Source organism: Ursus americanus, chromosome 1 (genome assembly GCF_024610735.1).
Source record: "Ursus americanus isolate L20-20 chromosome 1, mUrsAme1.1.p, whole genome shotgun sequence".
Classification (NCBI taxonomy): Eukaryota; Metazoa; Chordata; class Mammalia; order Carnivora; family Ursidae; genus Ursus; species Ursus americanus.
The window spans coordinates 32,218,131-32,241,219 of NC_142127.1; the positions used below are offsets into that span (position 1 = coordinate 32,218,131).

A 23,089-nucleotide genomic window follows, 5' to 3' on the forward strand; every position below is an offset into this window, starting at 1 on the left:
ACCTTTGTTGAAATTCAACATGAATGAGAATTAAGCTTTTGTTCTGTTAGGGCCCTGAGATTCGGGAGGTTGTCGTTACAGCGTGACCTAGGCTAACCTGACGGAGAAACCCACAAAGGGCAAGAGGGATGGTGATTCCACATATTCATCTTTCCTGACTTATATGTTGACAGTGTCTCTTCACACATCGAGTGGAGCTGTCTCATTCTGGACACACAATATAAGGCTTCCTGACTTCATACACCAGAGTCAACACAGTATCTTTTGGTCACTTTTCAAAGGCAACTTTACTCCTATAAAATCTCTAAAACTCTAGAAATAAGCAGGAGAGTCAGTGCTTGATTTCTGAGCTCTTGCCAGATCACACAAGGGTGGAATGGTAAGAGGAGCCTAATTTTCCACAATAAGTAATAATTATTAAAAAACCGTCGTGAATATTTAGAATTGAATGAAATTATCTATTTTACTGCCTGAAGAAGACCCCCAAAAGAAACAAAAGTGACTATTTCAAACCTTGACCTAAATATTAGGAAAACATTCTTTCTGACTGGCAGTCTGCCACAGACTAAAAATGACACCTTTCGTGCCAGTGAGACTGTACCAATCAAAACAAATAGGTTCTTTAAATTTTTCTGAATATTTTGAGGAGCTTGAAATCATCTTACCATTCCCAAAGAACAACTGACATAGGAGAGATTTTTTCCCCCTAAAACAGAATATGAAGTTATTATAAATTGTCCAGTTTTTAGGCACCATCTCTCATTCTAAAGAGAAATGTGAAAGCAATGAATACTTCTGATGTCACGTAACAACTTTAAAACCTAAAAATAAAACGTCAGAAGCAAACCAGGCTTCTTCTTTTTTTTTTTTTTTTTTTAGCTTTCCCTTTATTTTAGATGGCAGGCAGCATTGGGTATTTAGGTTTAGAATCTTTTCTAAAGCATTTCATTTCTGCCAGCATTTTAATATGAATTTACTTCTGCCTTTATGGAACACACCATATTAGGATAAAAGCTGTTCCAGTGTTCTTTACCAAAGAGAATTTTACCTTCTCTGGATAGGAACTTCGCATCTCACTGTTTAGTTTCTACAGCTTAGAACCAGTGGGATGCTAATGACTTGGGTGTCTCTCAAAGTAAAATGTAAGCCCCTGCAGGGCAGCTCCTCCGCTTTCAGCCTCAAGTGCTCCTCGGCATCTAGCCTGATGAGTGATGAGCCACCAGCTTTGCATTTACTCCTCCCTTTATTCCAAGGACGCCATTCCGTTAAACTTCTTCTTTCCCTCTTAAGTGTGAAAGAAAGAAAATTATGGTCTTCACAAGTTCTATTTGGAGAAGATGTTTTGGAAAGAATCAGGGGACACTTGGCACTGTGGGCGAAGAAAATTTTAAGTAAAAAGACCACACTCAGCTCTGAAAAATACCTCTGGGGCTGAGGAGGAAAATGCTACACGATGGGAAAGTGGGAAATGGTTACTCTTGAAGTCCCTTGAAAGTCAAAGTCTACGGAAATCACAAACAGCTGAATGTAACATTTCTTTTGGGAAATGTTAAAGTCAAGTCTGCATATTGGTGGACCTGGGGCCAAAAAAGAATTGGCCCACATGCTCATGACCAAATAAGCCAACACAGCAGAGGGACAATTGCATCACATACGGTTGATTTCAACGGACATGGCACCAATCCACATAATTTATGAACAAACAAAATTATTTTTAATACAATGAGCTTACTGCATTTATAAGCATGCAGCAGAGCTTGAAACAAAGAAGAATTCAAAAACATGGACATATATTTTGTATCTAAGAATGAATGGCCACTAAGGAATTAAAGTCTTCATTCTTTAAAGGAAAAGGATATTCATTTTTGTTACACACTACAGTGATTTGGGCTCAGAGGCTGTACTATTCAGATCATTCTATTCCTCTCTTCTTCAAAGTATGCAATGCAAGGTTGACCTAGAGAACATTTGACCACTTCCACCTCTCCACCTCCATTCGTCTCCCGTTGAAAGTGAATGTTAACTAAATCCTGTAAAAGTTCTTCATCCGTCATCTGAAGATCTTCCATTCCAGTCAGAAGCACCGTCCTCTCCGATATTCCCAAAAATACCTAAAAAGAAAAATAAAAAAAGATAGAGAATTTTCTAAGAGCTTTGAATTGCAAAACTTTAGACTGATAAAGCTCTGTTTCATATTTTGGACTTTATCTTAGAAGAGACAAGGAGCCGCAGCAAGATGTTTCATACATGAGAATATCTGAGTCAGATTGGAATTCCAGAAAGGTAACTCTGGTGGCATTATGAGGAAGAGAGGAAAGACAGGCATCTCTATGGACAGAAAGACCAGTGAGAGGGGCAGTCAGAGGTGCCAGGGACAAGAGTGAGTGATCAAATGAATGCAGAAGGTGAAGCAAAATGAAGAATTCAGCACGAGCTGTAGCTTTCCAAATGGTGAACTAGGTAGATGGGGGTGCCATTGAATACCTGAGTAGGAACAGAAAAAAGGACTAGGTCTGGGGTAAAGATCATAAGTTCAGAGAAAATGAGCAGGAAGAATTATTTTTAATGCCCAAGGATAGTAGACACATGAGAGAAATATAGCTATGTCTCCACATACAAAAATATTATACCATTATCTGAGTAATTTCAGGTTTTAAAAAGTATGTAAGAAATTAAATAAGGTACAGGTTTGCACTAAAACATTTTTTTAAAAGACAAACTAATTTTGCACCAAGCAGATATGAAGAAACTATTTTGATATTGCTCGCTAATAAGATTCAACAGTAACAGACTCACAATTTTTTCTTTATTTTTTATGGGGTGGGCTTGAGCCGTAAGTTCCCGAAATGAAAGAAAAGAGATGACTTTACCTGAAAATGTTTCAAGTGTGTTTCTGTGTATGGAGAAACAGTAACTCTATAGCAGTTTTGATTTATATAAAGCGGAAAGTCTTTCTTTTTCAAAATCTTGTCAGCAACTGGAAGTAAATTTTTAAAAAATTATTTTCTTTTTTATATCATAGACATTTTTAACCAAAGTTAAAAGTTTCTTCAAACAGAACATCACAGTAAACAGTGAACTGAGTGGTTATGTTTTTTAAAATTCTACAATCCACTTCACAGTACATAATTTTGAAAAATACAAGACCAAACAATAATGGGGGTTAACAGATCCTTCTGTCTGAACTATCCACTGCAATCACTGCAGAGAGCTGTGATGTCCTCAGACAGATCTATCTTCAGCTACATAAAATGCAATAACCATCTGCAAAAAGCAATCCACACACCCTAAAAGGACTGTGAGTTTCCCCGTTTCTCCAGAAGTATAATTGAAAAGTACGATTAGAATACTATATATATAGGGACACCTGGGTGGCTCAGTCGGTTAAGTGTCTGCCTTTGGCTCAGGTCATGATCCCAGGGTCCTGGGATCCAGTCCCACATCAGGCTCCTTACTCAGCGGGGAACCTCCTTCTCCCTCTGCCTGCTGCTTGCCCTGCTTGTGCTCTCTCTTTGTCTCTGACAAATAAATAAATAAAATTTAAAAAAATACTATATATATTTATAATATACACATATATAATAAATTACTGTAATATATATTATATATATAAAATTACTTAGTTGTCCTGTAACTAATACATGATATTATTCAGTAAACTGATATAATGATGTTAACCAACATCGGGGGGAGGGATCTGAATGTCATCTAGAAAGTGAAGGCAAATAACAGAAGTTGATCAGTTTCCTCTAACACAAAGAATAATCAGATTTATTTTTAGCAGTATTTTTCTCCTACAGGGGAAGGAGAATATGTTTCAGACTGCATAAAGTTTAACAGATAGGATATTCTTGAGAATATCCTATCACTTTGCTTTTTCTCCTGTCACCAGTCCATCTTGAATGAGCAATATGGTGCAGTGGTTAAGAGTGCAGGCCCCTGTTGGTGAGGATGTGGACAAATTGACACCTGGGACAACGCTGGTAGGAATATAAAATGGTACAACCACTGTGCAAAACAGAATGGCCATTGCTCAAAACATTAAACATTAGAATCAACATATGATCCGGCAATTCTGGAAAGATCTAAAAAGACATTCAACTAACCATACCTAACTACATAGTAGAAAGGAAGTTTCATGAAATGTTTCCATTTTTACTAAATTAATGCTCTTTTATTTCAATTTTTTTTGAAAAGAATGTATTACTTTGTTATGAAAAAACAATCAGTCAATGTTTTTCAATTGTATAGCTGGATTTCTATTATATGTGCAAACCCAGGAGAAACCCTAAAAACTGGATTAACTAGAGCAAGATATTTTTACATTGAGAATCACTTGCACATATTAACAAAAGCAGCTGTAGAATTTTATATTTTTAATCATAAGAATGTAAACCCTCCTCAGATGATTTGGTAAAGATCCATTTCTACGTACAAAGGCAACAGATGTCTAGCTGTTCCTTCCATTCACCCTGTCTTGCCTGGAATCTATTCCCTCCACGTAAGAGACCCTCATCTGTCAAAATAGGTGGGATGGAAGTGACAGTTTAACAGAGAAATCTGCCACATACCCACTGTGATTTTGGGTAAGTTATTTACCCTTCTCAGGACTCAGTTTTCTCATCAATAGAATGCAAATAGAGGAAAACACCTATCTCCAAAGTTTTGCTGTGGCTCAGACGAGGTATGTGCACAGAACACCTGGCTCCTTGCCTGGCATGTGAGGAGGACACACGAAGATTGATGTACTTGTTATATGTAATATTATTCTCAGTAGCATTCACAGAAATCATTTTCAGGACTCTACCACTTTTTAAGGTTAAAAAAAAATCCCCTATTATTATGCTATCTAATAAATTCTAAATAAAAGAAGTAGAAAAGGAACACTTTCAGAAATGGCAGATCAGGTCAACCCTCTCAGGCCCCTCTCCCTCCTCGGGAGCTTTGTGCTATCACTTTGCTACTGCTCAATAAACTTTGCTGCCCACCAAAAAAAAAAAAAGAAAAGAAAAGAAAAGAAAAGAAAAGAAAAGAAAAAAAGAAAGAAAGAAAGAAAGAAAGAAAGAAAGAAAGAAAGAAAGAAAGAAAAGAAAAGAAAGAAAGAAAGAAATAGCAGATCATTGGGGCACCTGGGTGGTACTGCTGGTTAAGTGTCCCACTCTTGGTGTCTGCTCAGGTCCTGATCTCAGGGTCATGAGATCGAGCCCCATGACTGGCTCTGTGCTCAGCACAGAGCCTGCTTAAGACTCTCTCCCTCTGCCCCTGCCCCTCCCCCCCTCACTCTCTCTCTCTCTCTAAAATAAATAAATAAATCTTAAAAAAAAAAAAAAAGAAAGAAAGAAAGAAGGGACACGTGGGTGGCTCAGTCGGTTAAGTGTCTGCCTTTGGGTCAGGTCATGATCCCAGGGTCCTGGGATCGAGCCCCCGTGTCAGGCTCCCTGATCACTGGGGAGTCTGCTTCTCCCTCTGCCTCTGCTCCTCCCCTTGCTTGTGCTCTCTTGCTCTCTCTGTCAAATAAATAAATAAAATCTTAAAAAAAAAAAAGAAAAAGAAAAGAAAAGAAAAGAAAAGAAAAGAAAAGAAAAGAAAAATGGCAAAACGTAATTTAAATGGTGAAGTATTTTTTAACCGCCTAAATGGGTGAATACCTCCAGTTTCCACAAACGTGATCACGGCACTCCGGGACTTCTTATCGTACTGCACGCATAGCACTTCCCCGCCTCCATTTATGGACTTAGAAAAGCTCAGCTCTAGCTTGTCTCTCATCTGATCTTCAGGCAACACGTCAGGAATTTCAGTAACATTGATCTTCACCTTAGAGTATTCTTCAAGAACCTGGGATATCATTTCATATTCAGCAATACGGGTGAGAAAAGTGTTCACACCTAACAGAATTCTAAAAAGCTATAATCACCATGTTACCTGGAATCTGATTCCTGAGTTTAACGGAACTGGCTGGGCCAAAACCTCCACATCTACATCATTTATCTGCACATGATGCTTCCCCATCCTGATGATGTTTTGGGCAACTGAAAAATAATTTGGGAGTATTAATTGCCAATATTTTAATAAATGTTTTCACTTTTGGTTTAAGAACAAATTATCCTAAATATTTACAATTTTCTTTAATTTTAAAGGATCTAATTTTTTAAAATTTTCCTAGGACTTCCAGGTGTTATTGGTCTTGCCACCAAAGTGGCAAATAAACATATTAATGTCGAAAATGTCAAAATACATCAGCAAGAGTTGCAAAGTAGTCAAAAGGTACAAAAAATAAGTACCAGGGATATAATGTACAACATGCTGTGTGGTATACAGGAAAACTGTTAAGGGAGTAGATCCTAAGCGTTCTCATTACAAGCAAAAAAAAGTTGTTCCCTTTTTTTTTCCTTTTTGTTGAATCTATGGGGGTCCTGTTTATTGCACCTATATGAGAAGATGGATGTTGGCTGCACCTGCTGTGGTCACCGTTTCACAATATGCGTAAATCAAGCCATCATGCCATACACCTTAAACTTAGTGATATGCGTCGATTATTTCTCAGTAAAACTCAAAAAAAACTATAATGTAGAAAGTCTCATCAAGTACTAGATTCATCTCTTAAGAGATAAGCCTGGCGATCCTTCAGAGACTCATATATTATTTCAGCACAGCCACACACCCTTTAGAATTCCCCTGTTAACAGAATGATGAGAGAATTCCCTTAGTACATTAATTAAAGCACGGCCAGAAACTTCTTCCATGTTGAGTAAGTAGGAAAAAGTTGTGTGGGTCAGTGGCATTCTGACAATCTTATTTATCATTTGTCATTTCTCTTTAATATGTTACAAACACCAAAGAAATAAATACTCATTTTTGTCTTTCCTAAGGGCGACATATTAAAGACCACATAGGCTTGAATATCAAAGTGTGAGTCTTTTTTATTTTTTTGCTGTATTTAATGAGGAATTCTACTTTTGCTAAAATGCTCTTGAGATCACTTTATTAAAAAGATGATAGCCTATACCAATCACAAAACTATCAAATCTAATTTATTTGTGCAAATGGGAGAGGCTCAGTAATGTAATTATGCCAAAAATCATTAGAACTCCCGACAGCAACTATATTTCAGTTTGAAATGCGTGTGGGTGTGCATTTATTTTTACTTGTGTGACATGAGAGTTTATAACACTTCAGTTGTTAATACAGAGCCGCTTATTCTAATTTGTCATAAAGATAAGAGATGCCCACTCCCGGTCTTATAAATCTCACAAGTGTTTATGACAACCAGACAGCACACACATCACAGCTGAAGGAAGAGAGAAACAGGCTAAAAGGCAGGGCGTTGTCATGTGGGAATTCACACTCATTGTACCGTGATATGACTCGATAACTTGAATTACAATTTTTTTGTGTGTTAATGACAACAGGCAACAATAACAGAGAATGTCAATGAAGTAATACTTAGATGATGCCCTTTCCCTCCCACACCCCCCACCCAAACCTCCAACATCTGGTGATCTGACGCAGCTGAAAGGACCACTTGCGTTTCAACTTTTGTGACTCTATCAAAAGCCAACTCCTGTTTAATTGTGTATAAGCCCAAAGTTGTCCCAGGAGAGGAAGACCTCAGAGCCGTGCCCAGAATGGGAGCAGCGATGCAGCTGCTTCTGAAGACAACCCTAGTCCCAGCGTTCCCGGGTCATTCCTGCGCAGAATCCCTGCCTCTCAAATCCTCGCTTCTGTCTTTTGGTTATATCTCCATCACCATTGCCAACTGCCAACACAGGGCTCTTGGCCTCCTCCTCTGTCCTCAGCTCAGGGGTAGATCCAGGGTAGACCCATGGTGAACCAACAGTATGTGCATATGCTGACCAGCTAGAATGCCTTCCTTTTTAATATTTATTTTCAGGCTATAGTGACGGACCAGGTGTAAGGAGATACAAGCTATAATCCTAGATTCTCAGAATCTGAGCACTGGAAGGGCTTAAGACCATCTGGTCCCACCCCACAACCAGATGAATACAAGAACGAAGGCCTGGAAGAGTGGCCTGCTCTAAGGACTGTTGGTCCAGTATAAGGCACATGGATACTCATGGGTTTGGCTCTCAGTTTTGCAAGTTTTAACTGTATGGACCTCGAGCAAGTTCTTTTATCTTCTTTAAGTTTCAGTTTCCTTATCCGGAAAATTCCTAACGAGTAGCAATAATGACAGCTAATATTTATTAAGTGTTTATTATGTGTCAGACACCATGCTAAGTATTATATCAGCATTTCTCATTTAATACTCAGCCCAACCCCATGAGGTAGGTATACCACAAAGCCTGTCATAAAAATCTGAGATTTAGAAAGAACCCAACCCAAATCACATACCTAGAAATGGGCTAAGTTGGCACTGAAGGTCAGATTTTCCTAACGTGCCCCCAGTTCTGAACAAGGTCCTACACCATGTCAGACTTAGCAAACATCAGGTCCCATTACCAAATCTCTGAGTCTTGGGCTCTTTCCATTCACCTGTCATGTACCCTTAGGTAAATCACTTAAACACCCAAGGATCTGTTTTCTTAGTAATAAGATGTAAACAGTAATTCTCCTATCATATTGCTTTCACAGAGTCATGTGAGTATAAAATGAGATGTCTGTGAGAACTCTCTGAGAACTGTGTAGAGCTCTAATAGCTTAAGACATTATTACTAGTATCATTTGGAGGCAGCAGGTGGAGTACAAAGATGCTGGTATTAGACATCACAATACCTGCGCTTGAGTCCCAGAGTCGTCATGTTCTGAACAAGTGATCATATTCAAGCCACTTACTGTCTCAGTTTCTTATCATAAAATGGGGATAATCCTATCTGCCCCAAGGTATCACTATGAGATGAGATGAAATGATAGATATAAAAACTGTAGAGCAATAGTCAAATATCTAAGAAAGCTCTTTGAAAGTCTCAGTGCTTTCCAAAAGTAAGACAGTCAAATTTTTTAACATTACTCATACCTTCTTCTTTTTCAAAGGTGATAAGACCTTGTCCTTTCTGTAGCTCATAGAGAACTTGTGAGCTCACTTGAAATGAACAGGAGATATTTAAAAACTGGCTGTCATTCTCCGGATTCTCTAAAGATGTGAATTTCACCTTTGTTTCAGGAATATCCTCTTTAATCTAATTTAAACAGAAATGTTTGATTAAAAACAAGACAAGAAATAACTTAAGCCCTTCTTGTGATAATGTGATTTGATCATCCAATAATTCATTCTCCACTGATTTCAGAATCTGACAGAATACCGAGTGTGGTCTTATTTAATATCTTTAGTAATTACTTCTTCCTAGGTAAGTACTCAGTAATGTAATCAGATGCTGATCCTTTAATATTATTTCCCAGATGAAATTATAAATACATAATCTCTCACTTTCTAATCAATGTTTAAACTAGCCAATATTGTATGGTGTTCAGTTCTAAAGCCTACATCATTCCTGTAGATAAGTACCTTTTAAACAACTGTACCAATAATAGGCTATCCTACAAGGGAATCATTAGTACGTTTACTCTCACTACAAAACAATATAAATTAGAGTTGTGTATATACCATCTTTATTTTGATACCAAACCCAGATAATTTTATCCAAAAAGAAAGACTCCTGAATTATATGATTTAACATTTATCAAATTTAAATTCCCCTTTCCCCAATACCTGCCCAACTTTTTAACCATTCTCAAGTTCAGGTTTATAAAAATGTGAAGGGACACTATCAACAAAATTCTTAACCTGAAGGATAAAGTTATTGGTTATACTTAATCTGTTTAAAATCATCAGGATTAACGGGCATATACAACTATACATAAATGCACAAACGAATCTGTTGTTTGCATTTCTATTTCCCATAAGTATTTTACATGCTGAAAGAAAATGTTTGTGTTATCACAAAGGGTTTAGAAATATTCAATGAGTTACCTGACCTAATCTCACATTTGTTCTATATCTTCACACATAATCTCCATAGAGAATTTCTGATTACCATAAATCCAATTTCAAAACAACTGGCAGTGTCTGAGAAAAGGCAGAGTGTTTCCCAATACTGCGGAAATACCCAATATAATGCTGAAAAGTCGAGAGCTTTCTGGAATGAGAGTGCCTGATTCTGGTCTTGGGCACACTTGGCCAGGAGCAGCTCACCTATGCTCTCTAGACCACAGTTTCAGTCCTCTGTAAATTGGATCAGCTGAGCTGGCTGGGCTCCCAAGACCCTGTGAGTTGTAGGACTATGTGATTCCTCTCCAGACTGAGAAGTAACCAGAACTGTAATAGAGTGTTCACTAAGTCCCATAAACATGGGGAACCCCACCTCCTGATATTCAATACCCTACCCTTCATTTCAGAAACAAAAAGTGACAATGTTTTAAGCATTTAAATTGTTTAGAGACAGGATTTTTTTTAACAATATGAGTTGTTATGAAGAAAAAAGGGGTGAAAGTTCTGTCTAGCTCAATTACAGGAAAATTTAGGAGAGAACTTAAATGGTGAAGATATATATCCAATTTTTTTAACTGTGAAATTCATTTGAGTTACTTGGATGAGAAGAGAAATAAAGGAACTTAGTGAGAAGACCAAGAATTTGACCCAAAAGTGACTGATAATGACTGTCATTTTTGTGTTTTTGCATTAACATATACACACATAAAAAATAAAAATATATATGTAAATTTAAAAAGTGTATTATCAGAAATGTACAGCCAGATGAAATTTTACAAAGTGATCACACACATGTGACCAGAACCCTGATCAATAAACAGAACATGACCGACACCCAGAAGCCTCCTTGGGCTCCCTTCCAGTTCCTACCTGCCTCCAAGGATAACCAGAATGCTAACTTCTAACATCCTGCTTTTGTGCTTTACTTAAATGCAAGCATTTGGTATGCCCTCTTTTATCTTTTTTGCCTCAACACTGTATTTATGAAATTCATCCATGTGGCTGCATATAGTTGTAGTCTGTTCATTCTCATTGCTGTGTAGTATTCCATGTGTGAAGACACTCCAAATTAATAATTCATTCTACTACGGAGGGACAGTTGAGTTGTTGGGGCTATTACAAACAATGGTGCCGTCAATGACCACATTATCTTAAAAGTGAATTTTGTATAATTAAATTGATTTTTCTAAAAAATAGTATCAGTTAAAAATGTGATACATAAAATAATGAAGGAGGTACCTGGGAGTTTCTGGTGGCCTCTTGTAACTCAGCTTCAAGCCTTTGGATCTCTTCCTTTAACTGAGTATTTTCCTTTGCAATTTCATCAATTAATCTCTAAAAAAATCAAACAGCACCAAAAAATTCAACAGCCCCTGACCTCATTTTCCTAAATCAATTAAAGAAGCGATATTTCTAGCACCCTGATAAAGGCAAAGAAAGATATCATTACCTGTTGATTCTCCTACTTCTGACAAGTGTTATTATCTCCTTTACACAAGCAGGGAAACTACCTTTCATATGAGACCAAAGTCACAGAAATTTTTGCAGTAGAGCAAGGATTGAGAGCCAGACCTGAATCTTACCAACTCCCTTCCTGGCTATTTGTGACAACAGTATGACTTTGAAGTTGCACGGAGGGGCACCTGGCTGGCACAGTCGGTGGGGCATCTGACTCCTGGTTTTGGCTCAGGTCACGGTCTCCAGGTCATGAGACTGAGTCCTATATCAGACTCTGCGCTCAGCGTGGAGTCAGCCTGGGAGTCTCTCTCCTTCTCCTCTGCCCCTTCCCCCACCTGGCTCGTGCTCACACTCTCTGTCTAGAATAAATAAATACATCTTTAAAAAATAAATAAGTGAATTGCACTGTAATTGTGGACATATGTTACTTGGGGGTAATTAAAAAAATTTTTTTGCTGTGATTCCCACAGTACAGCTGCCTTGACATGCCGGGCATATGGTCCTGGGTAAGTGGCTTAAGCTACCTGATTCTCCATCGCTCTTGGGTCAGATCTGATAATTGCTAATTAAGCTCTTAACTTCAGGGTGCAAATCAAAGAAAGGAGGGAGGGAAGGAAAAAACAGCTAACATTGTAAGCCTTGTAAGAGAAAGAATAGAAATATGACTTTGTAAGTCTTGAATAATGGAAGAAAAAATTTTTGAGAACCTTAATATCTTTCCAAATTCAAAGTAATGTAGGGCAAAAACATATAAAACATGCCTCACTGCAAAACTAATAGATATACATTAATAGATGCAAATATATTTTAAATAGGTGTAAATTATTTTAATAGATATAAATTAATAGATATAAATTAATTTTTAATAGGACCCAGTAATTTTTACCACTCTTTGTTCATCTTTCATAAATTCTTCATCTGACTGATGCTCCTTAAGGACTTGTTTTTTGTTATCTTCATCAGCTGCCATGATTACCTAGTTATTACAAAAATAAATATTTTTTAAAATAGTACATATATACAAATTCAAGAAGAAAGAAATAACTTTTACCCTTTTAAAGAAGAAGAAACATCTCTTCTTTGCTGTACCTTTTTCCCTATCATCAAAGTCTTTATTATCATGTGGTGATAAGAGTCTATATTTCAAATAACTTTCACACCTATAAATATACAAAAGGATTCTAAAGATCATTTTCTTTTCAACACAATAATAGAAAATAACAGGTATGAACATTCCCTTGAGGTTCACATCTTAATCATAATATGGTGCCCCATTTTAAAAGATTACTATTTTGGTCTTTTCGAAGGTTTTGATTTAAACATCCAATTCTTCTTATTGTACTTCCCAAATGTAAATTTGGAGTAAAAGGCCCCCCCAGACACCTCTCCTCTAGTTCTTTTAAAAAAAATTTTAAGTAGGCTCCACACCCCAGTATGGATCCCATTACAGCGCTCAAACCCACAACCCTGAGATCAAGACCTAGGCTGAAATCAAGACTCAGATGCTTAATCGACTGAGCCACCCAGGAGCCCCTACATGTACAACAGTTCTTACCTGGAGTTTTCACAAATCCTCCCTAGTCCATACACCTGAATAGGAAAAAAATTACACCTTTACTTCTAATAATCTCTGACGGAAACTTAGCGTTCTCATCAAATATGAATATAGGCAACAAGCCACATAGTATTTGCAGCACCTGTGACAAAAGTCACCAAGACGGCACAAATATTTTCATAAAATGTTATAACTATTGCAGATATCCTGAAATATTGTTTGTGTAAAAGCTTCCTTCAAAATTATGGTAGTTATTAAACTCACTACTAGGTCTTATAATACACTGTAATATATTGATACATATTACTATATCAAAGACTTACTTCTTTAATATTCTGATGATCATATTTCAATATAATTGGTTTCCTTTGTAATTCTATATATATTATTTTATACATTTTAAAACTTTCTTTTTTAAAGGCCCATAAGCTTTATCAGACTGGGAGAGAAACCATGGCACAAAAAAAGTAAAGAACATTGCCTGCATATGAATTTGCTGAGATGGAGACGTTCCAGATCAAAAATGGGACAAGGAATATCATAACTGTTTTTATTGCTTTAGAAGCACATTAATAATCAGTTTGTGATATAATCTTCTAAAATTTCAAGTAACTAAATTCTCACTACTCCTGTAGAAGAATCAGGAAAAACATTTATTCCTCCTTAAAAAAAAAAAAAAGATTAGCAAAAAATTAGTGTGAACACAAGCAGTGTTCAAAACGGGGATCACATAGCACCTAGATCTTGGTTTCTAATCTATTCTCCAGTAAAGGAACCCGGGTTCCCTGGAGCAATGGCTGATTCTACCTATGGGGCAGGAAATATACACTGGAGCTTTCAGTGGCCAAAAGTACATAAAGGGGATTTTCCAGTAAGTAAATATATAGAGGATAAAAGGAGCCAGGTTTTTCATTGCTGGACAAGTTAATTATAAATGTAATTTATAATTATAAATATAGAAAGACAGAAAACTAGAATGAATGCTATGGATTGGAATTGCAACAATCAGTGTAATCTCATGATTTCCAATAGAATGAGAGAAAGATACAGAGATATAAATATAGATATAAGTGTGTATGTGCTCACACATATACATACTGCACATATCTATCTGTATATATATTCCCCAGCTCTGTCCGCTCAGAAGGCCTGGAAGCAAAGACAATAGCAATGAGCACACCTAGCATTCAGAATTTGGTTTCTAATACCGTCCTTCCTTACAAGGAACCAAGGTTTTGGTTGAGAAATGGTTGATTCCACGACTGAGACAGGAAAAATACAAAATAAGCACCTTATAGTGCCAGAAAGCAGAAAGTGCTCAAAGAATGATGAGAGCATGTTAAAAAGACACAGATTCCAGCCTGAGGAGGTTCTCACTGGCCAAGTCAAAGAATAAATTCAGCATAAAAAAATAATGACAGTAATGATTAAATCCGCTGAGTAAAAACAAAACAAAACAAAACAAAACTATGAGTCCATATTGACATACATACACACACAAATTGAAATTTTGGTGAGAAAAGGACCATCTAGATAGTTTCAAAATACTTCCCTACAAAATACTTACTAATTTCAAAGCGGGGAAAGTAGCTTTCCATTGAAGAAGCCAGGCAGACGCCACCATAATAAAATAATCAAAGTAAATAAAGAGATAAGTCAAAATCATCTGCCATCTGATAGAGTGCCCTTGGAACACAGCATGTCTTCTATGATATTCCTGCCAAAGATACATAATCTGAATCTCAGCATGAGGAAACATTAGACAAACTGGCTTGTTCTCTTCGAAAGTGTTAAGTTCATGAAAGCCAAGGAAAGGCTGAGAAACTCTTCGAGGCAGAGGGAGACTAAAAGGGACATCGCAACTAAATGCAATGCAAGACTCTGAATTGGGTCCTTTTGCTATATAGGATATTATTGGCACAACTGTCAAAACGTGAATTAGATCCAAGGATTAGATGGCAGTAGTGTATCAATATTAATTTCCTGATTTTGATTACTGAATTTTAGTTATGCAGAGAATACCTTTTTTGTAGGAAATAGATATTCAAGAATTCCAAGTTAGAATCTTATTCTCAAATAAGGAAAAAGAGAAGCTGTTTGTATTGCACTTGCAACTTTTCTGTAAATTTCAGATGGTTTCAAAAATATATCCGTAGCTCCCTATTGCACCAACTGCAGAGTCCTTACAAGTCATCTAAAGTCTTACACAATCTAACCAAAACTTACCTTCTAGTCTTATTTAGACAACTTCTAGACTAAGTACCCTAACCACACTAAACACTCAAAGGGTCCCTCTTCTCCCTCCTGTCCCTTAATATGTCACATCCTTCCTTTCCTCCCAACCTTAATGAACTTATACTGCTCTTCAAGGTCCACCCCAAGTTTTTAAAGCCTTTTCTGATTCCCGTACAGGACATTACTTCTCCCTCTTTTAGCTCTTTTGGAGAGCTTTAACTATTTGTGTACCCGCGTCACTTTCCATGACTAGATGGTCATGACCTTGAGGCCAAGGACGATGCCCACTGCTCCTTGCATCCATTCAGAGCACAATATATAAGCACACATGGTGAAAACAGTCAATATTTACAGAAGTGCGTGGTATCTTGACTAGTACTTATTCTGCTCAGGACATCCCATACATACGAAGTTCTGTTATTATATTTCCAGAAAGCAGAAATGGCAACATTTTTTAATTGCTTTTTTAAAAAACTCCATATTCTTAAGAGCTTGTAATGAACACTCTCAATATCTGTAACTCATATAAAAGGTCTGCTACATAATACTCGCAGAACTTTTCTTGGCAATTTAGGGTCTGGATACTTTCCTTCTTTGCATGAGTCGGATGTACAGTAACAGGCTTCCTTTTATGCCGTTATATGGTAGGCAAAATAATGACCCTCTCAAAGATACCCACACCTAATCCCCAGAATCTATGAATATGTCAGATTACAGTTAAGATTGTAGACTGAATTAAGGTTGCTAATCAACTGACTTTAATATGAAAATCATCCCGAATTATCCATAGGGCCAATACAATCATGAGGGCCCTTAAAAGTAAAAGACGAAAGCAGAAATGCAGAGTCAGAGGGAGGTGTGATAACAGAATAAAGGTCAGAGATATGCAGTGTTGCTGCCTCCTCAGATGGAAAAACGCATCACTAAGCCGAGGAAGGTGGGCAACATACAGAAGCTGGAAAACAAAACAAAACAAAACAAACCCCCAAGAAAATAGATTTCACCCCAGTAGCCTCCAGAAAGGAAGGCAATCCTGCAGACACCTTGATTTTAGGCCAGTGGGACCCAGGGTGGACTTCTAACCTCCAGACTAAGATAATGTTGGTTTTTAAGCCACTAAGTCGGTAGTCATTGTAAAGACAGCACCCACCATGTTATCACCACCACCCACCTATCACCTGTTTTCCTACTATACTCATATCACTTTGTGCCAGGCCGGACAGAATGGAGTCTTTCCATATGCATACCTGGCAGCAGAAAGAGAGGAAATGAGGGGATGGAAGAAAGAAGGGGGTGATTAATAAAACAGTGGTACACGTCTATAGTTTTTTTTTTTTAAGTATGCATGTTCTATAGACAGAAATACATCGTATTCTCCTTTCGATGTCTCTTTCGAGAAAATCCCTGCATATTCCGAAAAGTGAGGCGCAACTGCCAAACCCTGCACCTGCCAAGGAGAGTAAATTTCCCAATTATCTCGAGAGACACTACGGAAACAGTGGGGAAACACAAACCATTTCAAATGTCGATTTCCGAAATTAAGCAAACCGCACGAATAAGACGAGGTGAGAGGCACCGGCTGGGGTGGGGGAGGAGGGCGGGAGGGACCGGGAAACCGGGACGAATGACGCAGCCCGCCTCACCCCTGCCACCACCCCCACCCCCACCCTGGCGGCAGCGTCCCGTAGCGACCCGCGAGCTGTCCGCGGGGCGCTGCCCGCCTGGCAGTCGGCGGCCCCGCGGAACGCGCCTCCCTCCCCACCCGGGCCTCTCGAGGAGCGGCGATGGCAGCCAGGGAAGCCGGCAGGGCGCCCACTCACCCGCCTCGCCAGTGGAACGCAGCGCGGCGAGCCCGGCGCGCCCGCCCTTCCGGGAAAGCTGGTTGGGCAGCGCCCCGAGCAAGCGCCCGCCGGAGTGGCCGGGAGCCCCGCGGGCTGGGCGGGCCGCCTGGGTCCCCGAGGCCGGCGCGGCCTAATGCCCGAGTGCCCGTCGCTCAGATTAACAGCTGGGTTCCTAAAACAAAAAAAAGAAGACAGAGGGGAAAAAAGGAAGGCAAGGGAAGAAAAAGAAAGCTCTGCTCAAATGGGGATTTTCTTTAAAACTAACCACTGTTTGGAATACCAAATATGGTGTCTCCAATGAATGATTACTAACGAGTTACAAGTATTTTCAGTTTCGATTTTGAAAACACGGTTCTTTTGATATAGAAGATACACTGTTGGGTACCAAAGCCAGGAGGGGTTAGGGTGAAATAGGTGAAGGGGATTAAACAGGTACAAACTTCCAGTTATAAAAGAAATTAGGAACAGAGATATAATGTACATTACAGCATAGGGAATACAGTAAATATTGTAATAACTGTATGGTGACAGATGATAACTAGGCTTATCATGGGGGTCATTTCCTGGTGATGTATAAAAATATCAAATCACTGTGATGTACACCTGAAACTGATGGGATATCGTAAGTCAACTATACTTTAATTAAAAAATAAAAGTGGTTTTTTGTTTTGAGAGAATCTGTCCAAAAAGTATTCCTGAAGTTTGCATAAGCACTAATTTCAGGACATGTTTTTAAAAACCACTCCTTTCATGTGCATATTACTGGACATATTGTTGAAGAAGTGGATAGAAACCAAATAAAGTCAAAGTGGAAGTCTCTCTTCAAGATAATAACTCTCACTGTAATTTATTGGGCATTTTAACCTCAATCTACAAATATTTACAGCCAGCACAAGGTCAATTTTTGTCTTTTGCAACATCTTTTAGGCTATGAAGTTGGGAAAGCTGTGGTGTTCTCTTGGTCTCTATGACCCATGTCCCTTGAAAGTTTTCTTATGATCTTCTGTTCTGTTGTGAAGTTGTAAATAAATACTTCACTAAGTGTGATCTTTTCCTTTGAAAATAAAAACATCTGGCTTATTTCAAGAACTGCAGTGTTTCTTAATCCTACACAAAGAACCACCTCACAGCTGCACTTGCTCATAAATAGAGGTCAGGGAGGAGATGTATCAAAATGATTCCCAGGCATACATTCTAGGATATAGTGCGTCAGAGTTATATATAATAATCAGTACAGTGCTCTCAAATGACAGGTTAACACAAGTCAAATTCATTTATATCAAGAATACTGACGGAGGGGCACCTGGGTGGCTCAGTCAGTTAAACGGCTCAGGTCATGACCAGGGTCCTGAGATTGAGCCCCACCTTGGGCTCCCTGCTCAGTGGAGAGCCTGCTTCTCCCTCTCCCTCTGTGCTCTCTCACTCTCTCAAATAAATAAATAAAATCTGAAGAAAAAAAAAAGAATACTGATGGGAATAAAGTTGCTTTTCTAAGTGAAAAAAGTGCATGACAAGGATTTTGTTCTCATCGGCTCAGTTAGAAGTACAAAGACTCCGTCTGTTGCAGCTTGAGAATTACTTCTGTTCAACTTTAGAATTTTAGAGGGCATAGAACTCTAGAGGTTATCTCGTTCAACTTTATTTCTTCTCTGTCTTATTTTTATTTTTCATAAGAAGATGATAAGCAGTAGGACCATGACCAGAAGACGACTGATCTAATATTGACTCAGATCCTGTTAAAGGGCAAAAGATACAGGGAGTAGGGAAGCCTTTTTTGGCCACCTACATGCTAAAGCTGGGTCATGTGTAACAGTCTTCAGATCCAGTACTCTGCAAAGTGATGGGGGTTCTAATGATGAGCAGTCAGCTGTTGGACGTATTATTATTAACAATCGTGATTGTTCATCTACAGAGGGCTCCTAGACATTTCATGACCTTTTTGTATTTTGCCAACAATATGAAATACAGGAATTACCTGCATGTGCAGATGAGGACACTTAGGCTGAAAAAGGTGATGAAAATCAAGCAATTAATATATGATGACTCTGATACCATATTTTACTCTCGACCATGAAATCAAGTATCTCCACACTGTGTTCTATGGTGCCTGGAAAAGAAAGAATTCCATGGCCAAATATGACTGATTTTGTTGCATACTGGATTCACTTCCGGAGATTCGCAATGGGCGTCAGCACACACAAAGTTCTGAAAGGTACTGCAGGAAAAAATTAAAGCACACATTAAGACGTTTCACTTTATTCAACCTTGAATTTATCAAACTAATTTGACAACTGAATTCTTTCTCTCATGGAGCAGCTGTTACTATCTCAAAGAGTTTCTAACAGGGTGTTTTGAGTGATGCTTCACTAGTGACGGGTTCAGCACATGCTACTTCAAAACATGGCCTGTTGAATATTTTAAACTGAAGGAGTTTGAGAAAACAGTAGAAGCAAGATCATTCTGCCCTTTTCCCCTACCACCACGCTTCTCCTCTAAGACAGGTCCTAAAACTCTTCTATGAGAGGTGCCTTCCCTATATCTGGAGAAAGGGAGCACTCTTATCTCTGAAGACAAAGGGACACTAAGAAGAATCCTAACAAGCAGGACTTACTAAGTTTCCCTCAGTTCACTATGACTACCTCACACTCTGATCTAACGTATTTCTACATGACTGTTCAGTCTTCATTAAGCTTAGCATACAAATGCCAGGCCTCACTGTTTCCTTGGGTCTTCATTTCCTTATGAAGGTTCCCATGTCACGTAAAACTTGTATGAAACACAGATTTGTATGCTTTTCTCCTGCTAATCTCTTTGTCAGTTTAATTTTCAGACCCAGCCGGGGACCCTACAGACATACCGGAAAAATTTTCCTTCCTACACTAAATTATACCATCTCCTAACATAAAAATTATTGAAAGTCTATAACACACTCGATGAATATTATATCATGCATGAGATGCCTTGGACATCGCATGTAACTCTGCACTGCCTTGATATGAGACATATATTACATTACGTATTTATCTCCCCCACCAGATGGCAACGAACTCCTCCCAGACTTTTCTATAAATTCACACAACCACGTGCATGCGCGCGCGCACACACACACACACACCACTTATGTGGTACAGTATAATGTGTGCTATGAAGAGGTGACAGACAGGAACCAGAAAAACACAAAGGAGGGAGTGGTCCCCACTATCTCAGGAGATGAATTTCCTCTATAGAAGAGATGGAGATTGAATTGACTCTTAAAGTTAAAGGAGGCAGACTGAAACCAAGGGTCAGGTGAAAACACCCAGAGGCATGAAACAATTGAGGGAGGCAACAAGACTTTTGTGGGTATGCCAATGAGAAAACTACCTGAAATCCACTATATCATGCCCTTCCTTTGAGAAAAGGTCTTGTACCTCAAGCTTATACTGGTGTTGCCGAGATTCTGATGACCTGGTTTGCAGTTCCTCCTTGGGGAAGTTAGAATACTTACAAGGCTCCCAGCATTGTGCAAGATCCTGAGGGAGTCAAGAGGTTTGCAAATGAAATATATAAAAGTAAAGGGATGTTGCTAAAGAAGCCGATCTTAAATGTTTTCACCACCAAAAAGAAATGGTCGTTATGTGATGTGATGAAGGTGTTAAGGAAAACACGGTGGTAGTAATCATTTTGCAATATATATCGAATCAACAAGATGTACACCTAAAACTTACAGTGTTATGTGCCAATTTTATCTCAATAAAGCTGGAAAAAATAAAATAGTAAGCAGCTGATTTTTTTAAAGTAAAGCAAAATAAGTATCCTATCCCTTATTCTCTATCAGGCAAGAAATACTACACAGCTAGAGCATGATTTTGATATCACATGGGGGTTTAAGTACCAATTTCAAGTTACTGAGGTCCCCGCCCCCAGTTTCCTCATCTGTAAAATGGAGCTGTTGTGAATGAGATACATGGTACACGTCAAGGGCTAAGCACAGTGCCTTACCCACGGTAAGCTCGGTAAATAGTGGCTGTTACCATCTTATACACTGGAGATTTTCTTTTCCATTTTTTTTCTTACACATTTCTTCTCCTTTGTCTTCCTACCCACAGAACTACTTTTAAGACAAAAATATATATATATTTTTTTGCATCACCTACACTTACTAGTCCAATGCTATACAGCTACTTATTTCTAACTAGGGGTTAGATGCAAGAGGAGAAGTCAATACTCTGGACCCAATGTTATAACCCCTTTGTATGAGTTTTCATATTAATGTGCATGATTCAGTTCATACAAGTGAATAAAATATTGTGAGATAGATCAAACATTAAAAAAAAGTTAAGGGGCACCTGGGTCGCTCAGCAATTAAATGCCTGTCTTCAGCTCAGGTCATGATCCCAGGGTCCTGGGATCGAGCCCTGCATCAGGCTCCCTGCTGAGCAGGGCTCCATCTGCTTGTGTTCTCTCTCTCTCTCTTTCTTTCTCTCTGTCTGTGTCAAATAAATAAATAAAATATTTAAAAAAATAAAAAAATAAAAGTTAATCCAAGGAAAATAATAATAAAGATTAAAGGACATTATCTTCTTGACTCTTCCCTGGGTCACTCATTTATCATGTAAACATAATTGATTATTAGAAAATTCTATTTTGTTAAAGTATTTAGAAAATGAAGCTACTGTCTTTGACAATGCTGGAAAGGGGAACAATTAAGTGTTCTGCTCATGAACTAGAGGTTCAAAAATAAACATCAGTTCTTAATATCCAAGCCTGGAAGACAGAAAAGCAGTAAACCTCAATAGTGTGTTAAGGAAACTAAAGAAATCTGAGAATATTGCTGAAGTTCTCTTGCTTTGCTTGTCTAATTGCAAACTGAACCTAAGAACTCTCTTAGGCTGAACTGATGAAAGGATTAACCAAACTGTTAGGCTTGAACTTAAAAATCACAGGAGAGAAAAAACTCAAAAAATCTTGAGATTCTCAGGGTGTTTAAAAAGAACATAGCCTCAGAATGTTGGGAAAATCAAACATTAAATTCTGATTGTGTTTTCACCAAAATTCCCAAATGAGAAAGAATCAGGCACAGCATCCATATAAATTAATGTAGCTTCTCAGGGAGATCAGTTGTTAAAAGAACATGCATAAACATAACGAAAATGGCTAAAAAAATGTTAGAAGAAATTTATTTTGCTTACTATCTTTGCTTTTGCTTTGGGAATTTCTAGTTTGTTTTTGCCTGCGGGGCTATATGAGGAGTTCTAGAAATTGCCAAGAAGCAAGATTTGGGTTGGTGGTTGAGTAAGTTGTTTCTGATTATTTCTTTGGTTTAAATAGTAATCCACAAGAGTTGTCAAATCACTGCAACAAGGTAGTCACTGATCTATTTGGCATATTAAAAACGTATCAGGCAAAAGAGTTCAACTTCCTGTTCTAAGTTGTTTTCCTGGTATAGTGAACCTAGTTAGATGTAAGAATATAATTTCCACTAAGTTGTATCTCAGTATAGTGTATGATTTCTGTTGATTTTCCTTGCAGTGTGTGCCAAAGTTATAAGAAAGAGAAAACATGTTTGTGGGCAAAAGGACATCCGGTAGACTAGTACTTCTCAAACTTCGACGTGCATTTGGATCTGAGAATCTTGTCAACATGCAGATCCTGGTTCCACAGGTTTAGGGTAAAGGTTCTGTATTTCAGACATTGCTAGGTGATGCTGATGATGCTGGTTCTTGGACTATACTCCGAATAGCGAGGCTGTAGACTAACCAGTTCACTGAAAGAGCAGAGAGTGACCAGAAATCGTCATTCCAGTGGAAGGGTGCTGTGTACTGTGGGGCTCTCCTTGTCCCGGCTTAGCCTGTTTTCCAGCCTGGTGGGCGGGTCCATGGATGGAAGGCAAGGCATTTCCAGGAGCTCATGGTAGAAAGAGCAACAGCTGTTCCTGTCTTCCATGCCATCTCCTTGAGAGAACAACGGCTCCTTATCGGCACGCTAGGCTGCCAGCATAGCTATTCTAAAATGGAAAGGAAGGACTAAACCATGAGGGTGAACAGGTCAAGATGATGCAAAAAATGGAAAGAG

The 23,089-nt window shown here is 38.4% G+C and overlaps 1 protein-coding gene across 9 annotated transcripts; it reads right to left on the minus strand.

Annotated features, from left to right (window-relative positions):
* Positions 1 to 1,826: 1,826 nt before the first annotated feature.
* On the minus strand, positions 1,827 to 17,244 carry NMI (N-myc and STAT interactor). Of its 9 annotated transcripts, none has more exons than XM_045782062.2 (9): positions 17,015 to 17,243; positions 12,960 to 12,994; positions 12,291 to 12,380; positions 11,186 to 11,281; positions 8,975 to 9,137; positions 5,923 to 6,029; positions 5,649 to 5,835; positions 2,871 to 2,977; positions 1,827 to 2,111 (listed from the first exon to the last, which is right to left on the minus strand). In XM_045782062.2, the coding sequence occupies exons 3-9, from the start codon at positions 12,372 to 12,374 to the stop codon at positions 1,908 to 1,910; spliced, it is 948 nt and encodes a 315-aa protein (XP_045638018.2). In that variant the 5' UTR covers positions 12,375 to 12,380; positions 12,960 to 12,994; positions 17,015 to 17,243; the 3' UTR covers positions 1,827 to 1,907. The 9 variants fall into 9 exon arrangements, with proteins under 9 accessions (XP_045638018.2, XP_045638045.2, XP_045637990.2 ...); XM_045782089.2 differs by lacking the exon at positions 12,960 to 12,994 and adding an exon at positions 14,527 to 14,676 and having other exon boundaries at positions 17,015 to 17,207; XM_045782034.2 differs by lacking the exons at positions 12,960 to 12,994; positions 17,015 to 17,243 and adding exons at positions 14,527 to 14,676; positions 16,709 to 16,852.
* Positions 17,245 to 23,089: the final 5,845 nt, after the last annotated feature.

Coding starts and splice junctions, on each gene's coding strand:
- NMI (XM_045782023.2), bottom strand. CDS start 14,718: ATGTTTCCTCATGCTGAGATTCAGATTATGTATCTTTGGCAGGAATAT. Junction 9,138..11,185: donor AGGCCACCAGAAACTCCCAG/GTACCTCCTTCA, acceptor TGTTTAAATTAG/ATTAAAGAGGATATTCCTGA. Junction 6,030..8,974: donor CACCTTTGAAAAAGAAGAAG/GTATGAGTAATG, acceptor ATTATTTTTCAG/TTGCCCAAAACATCATCAGG.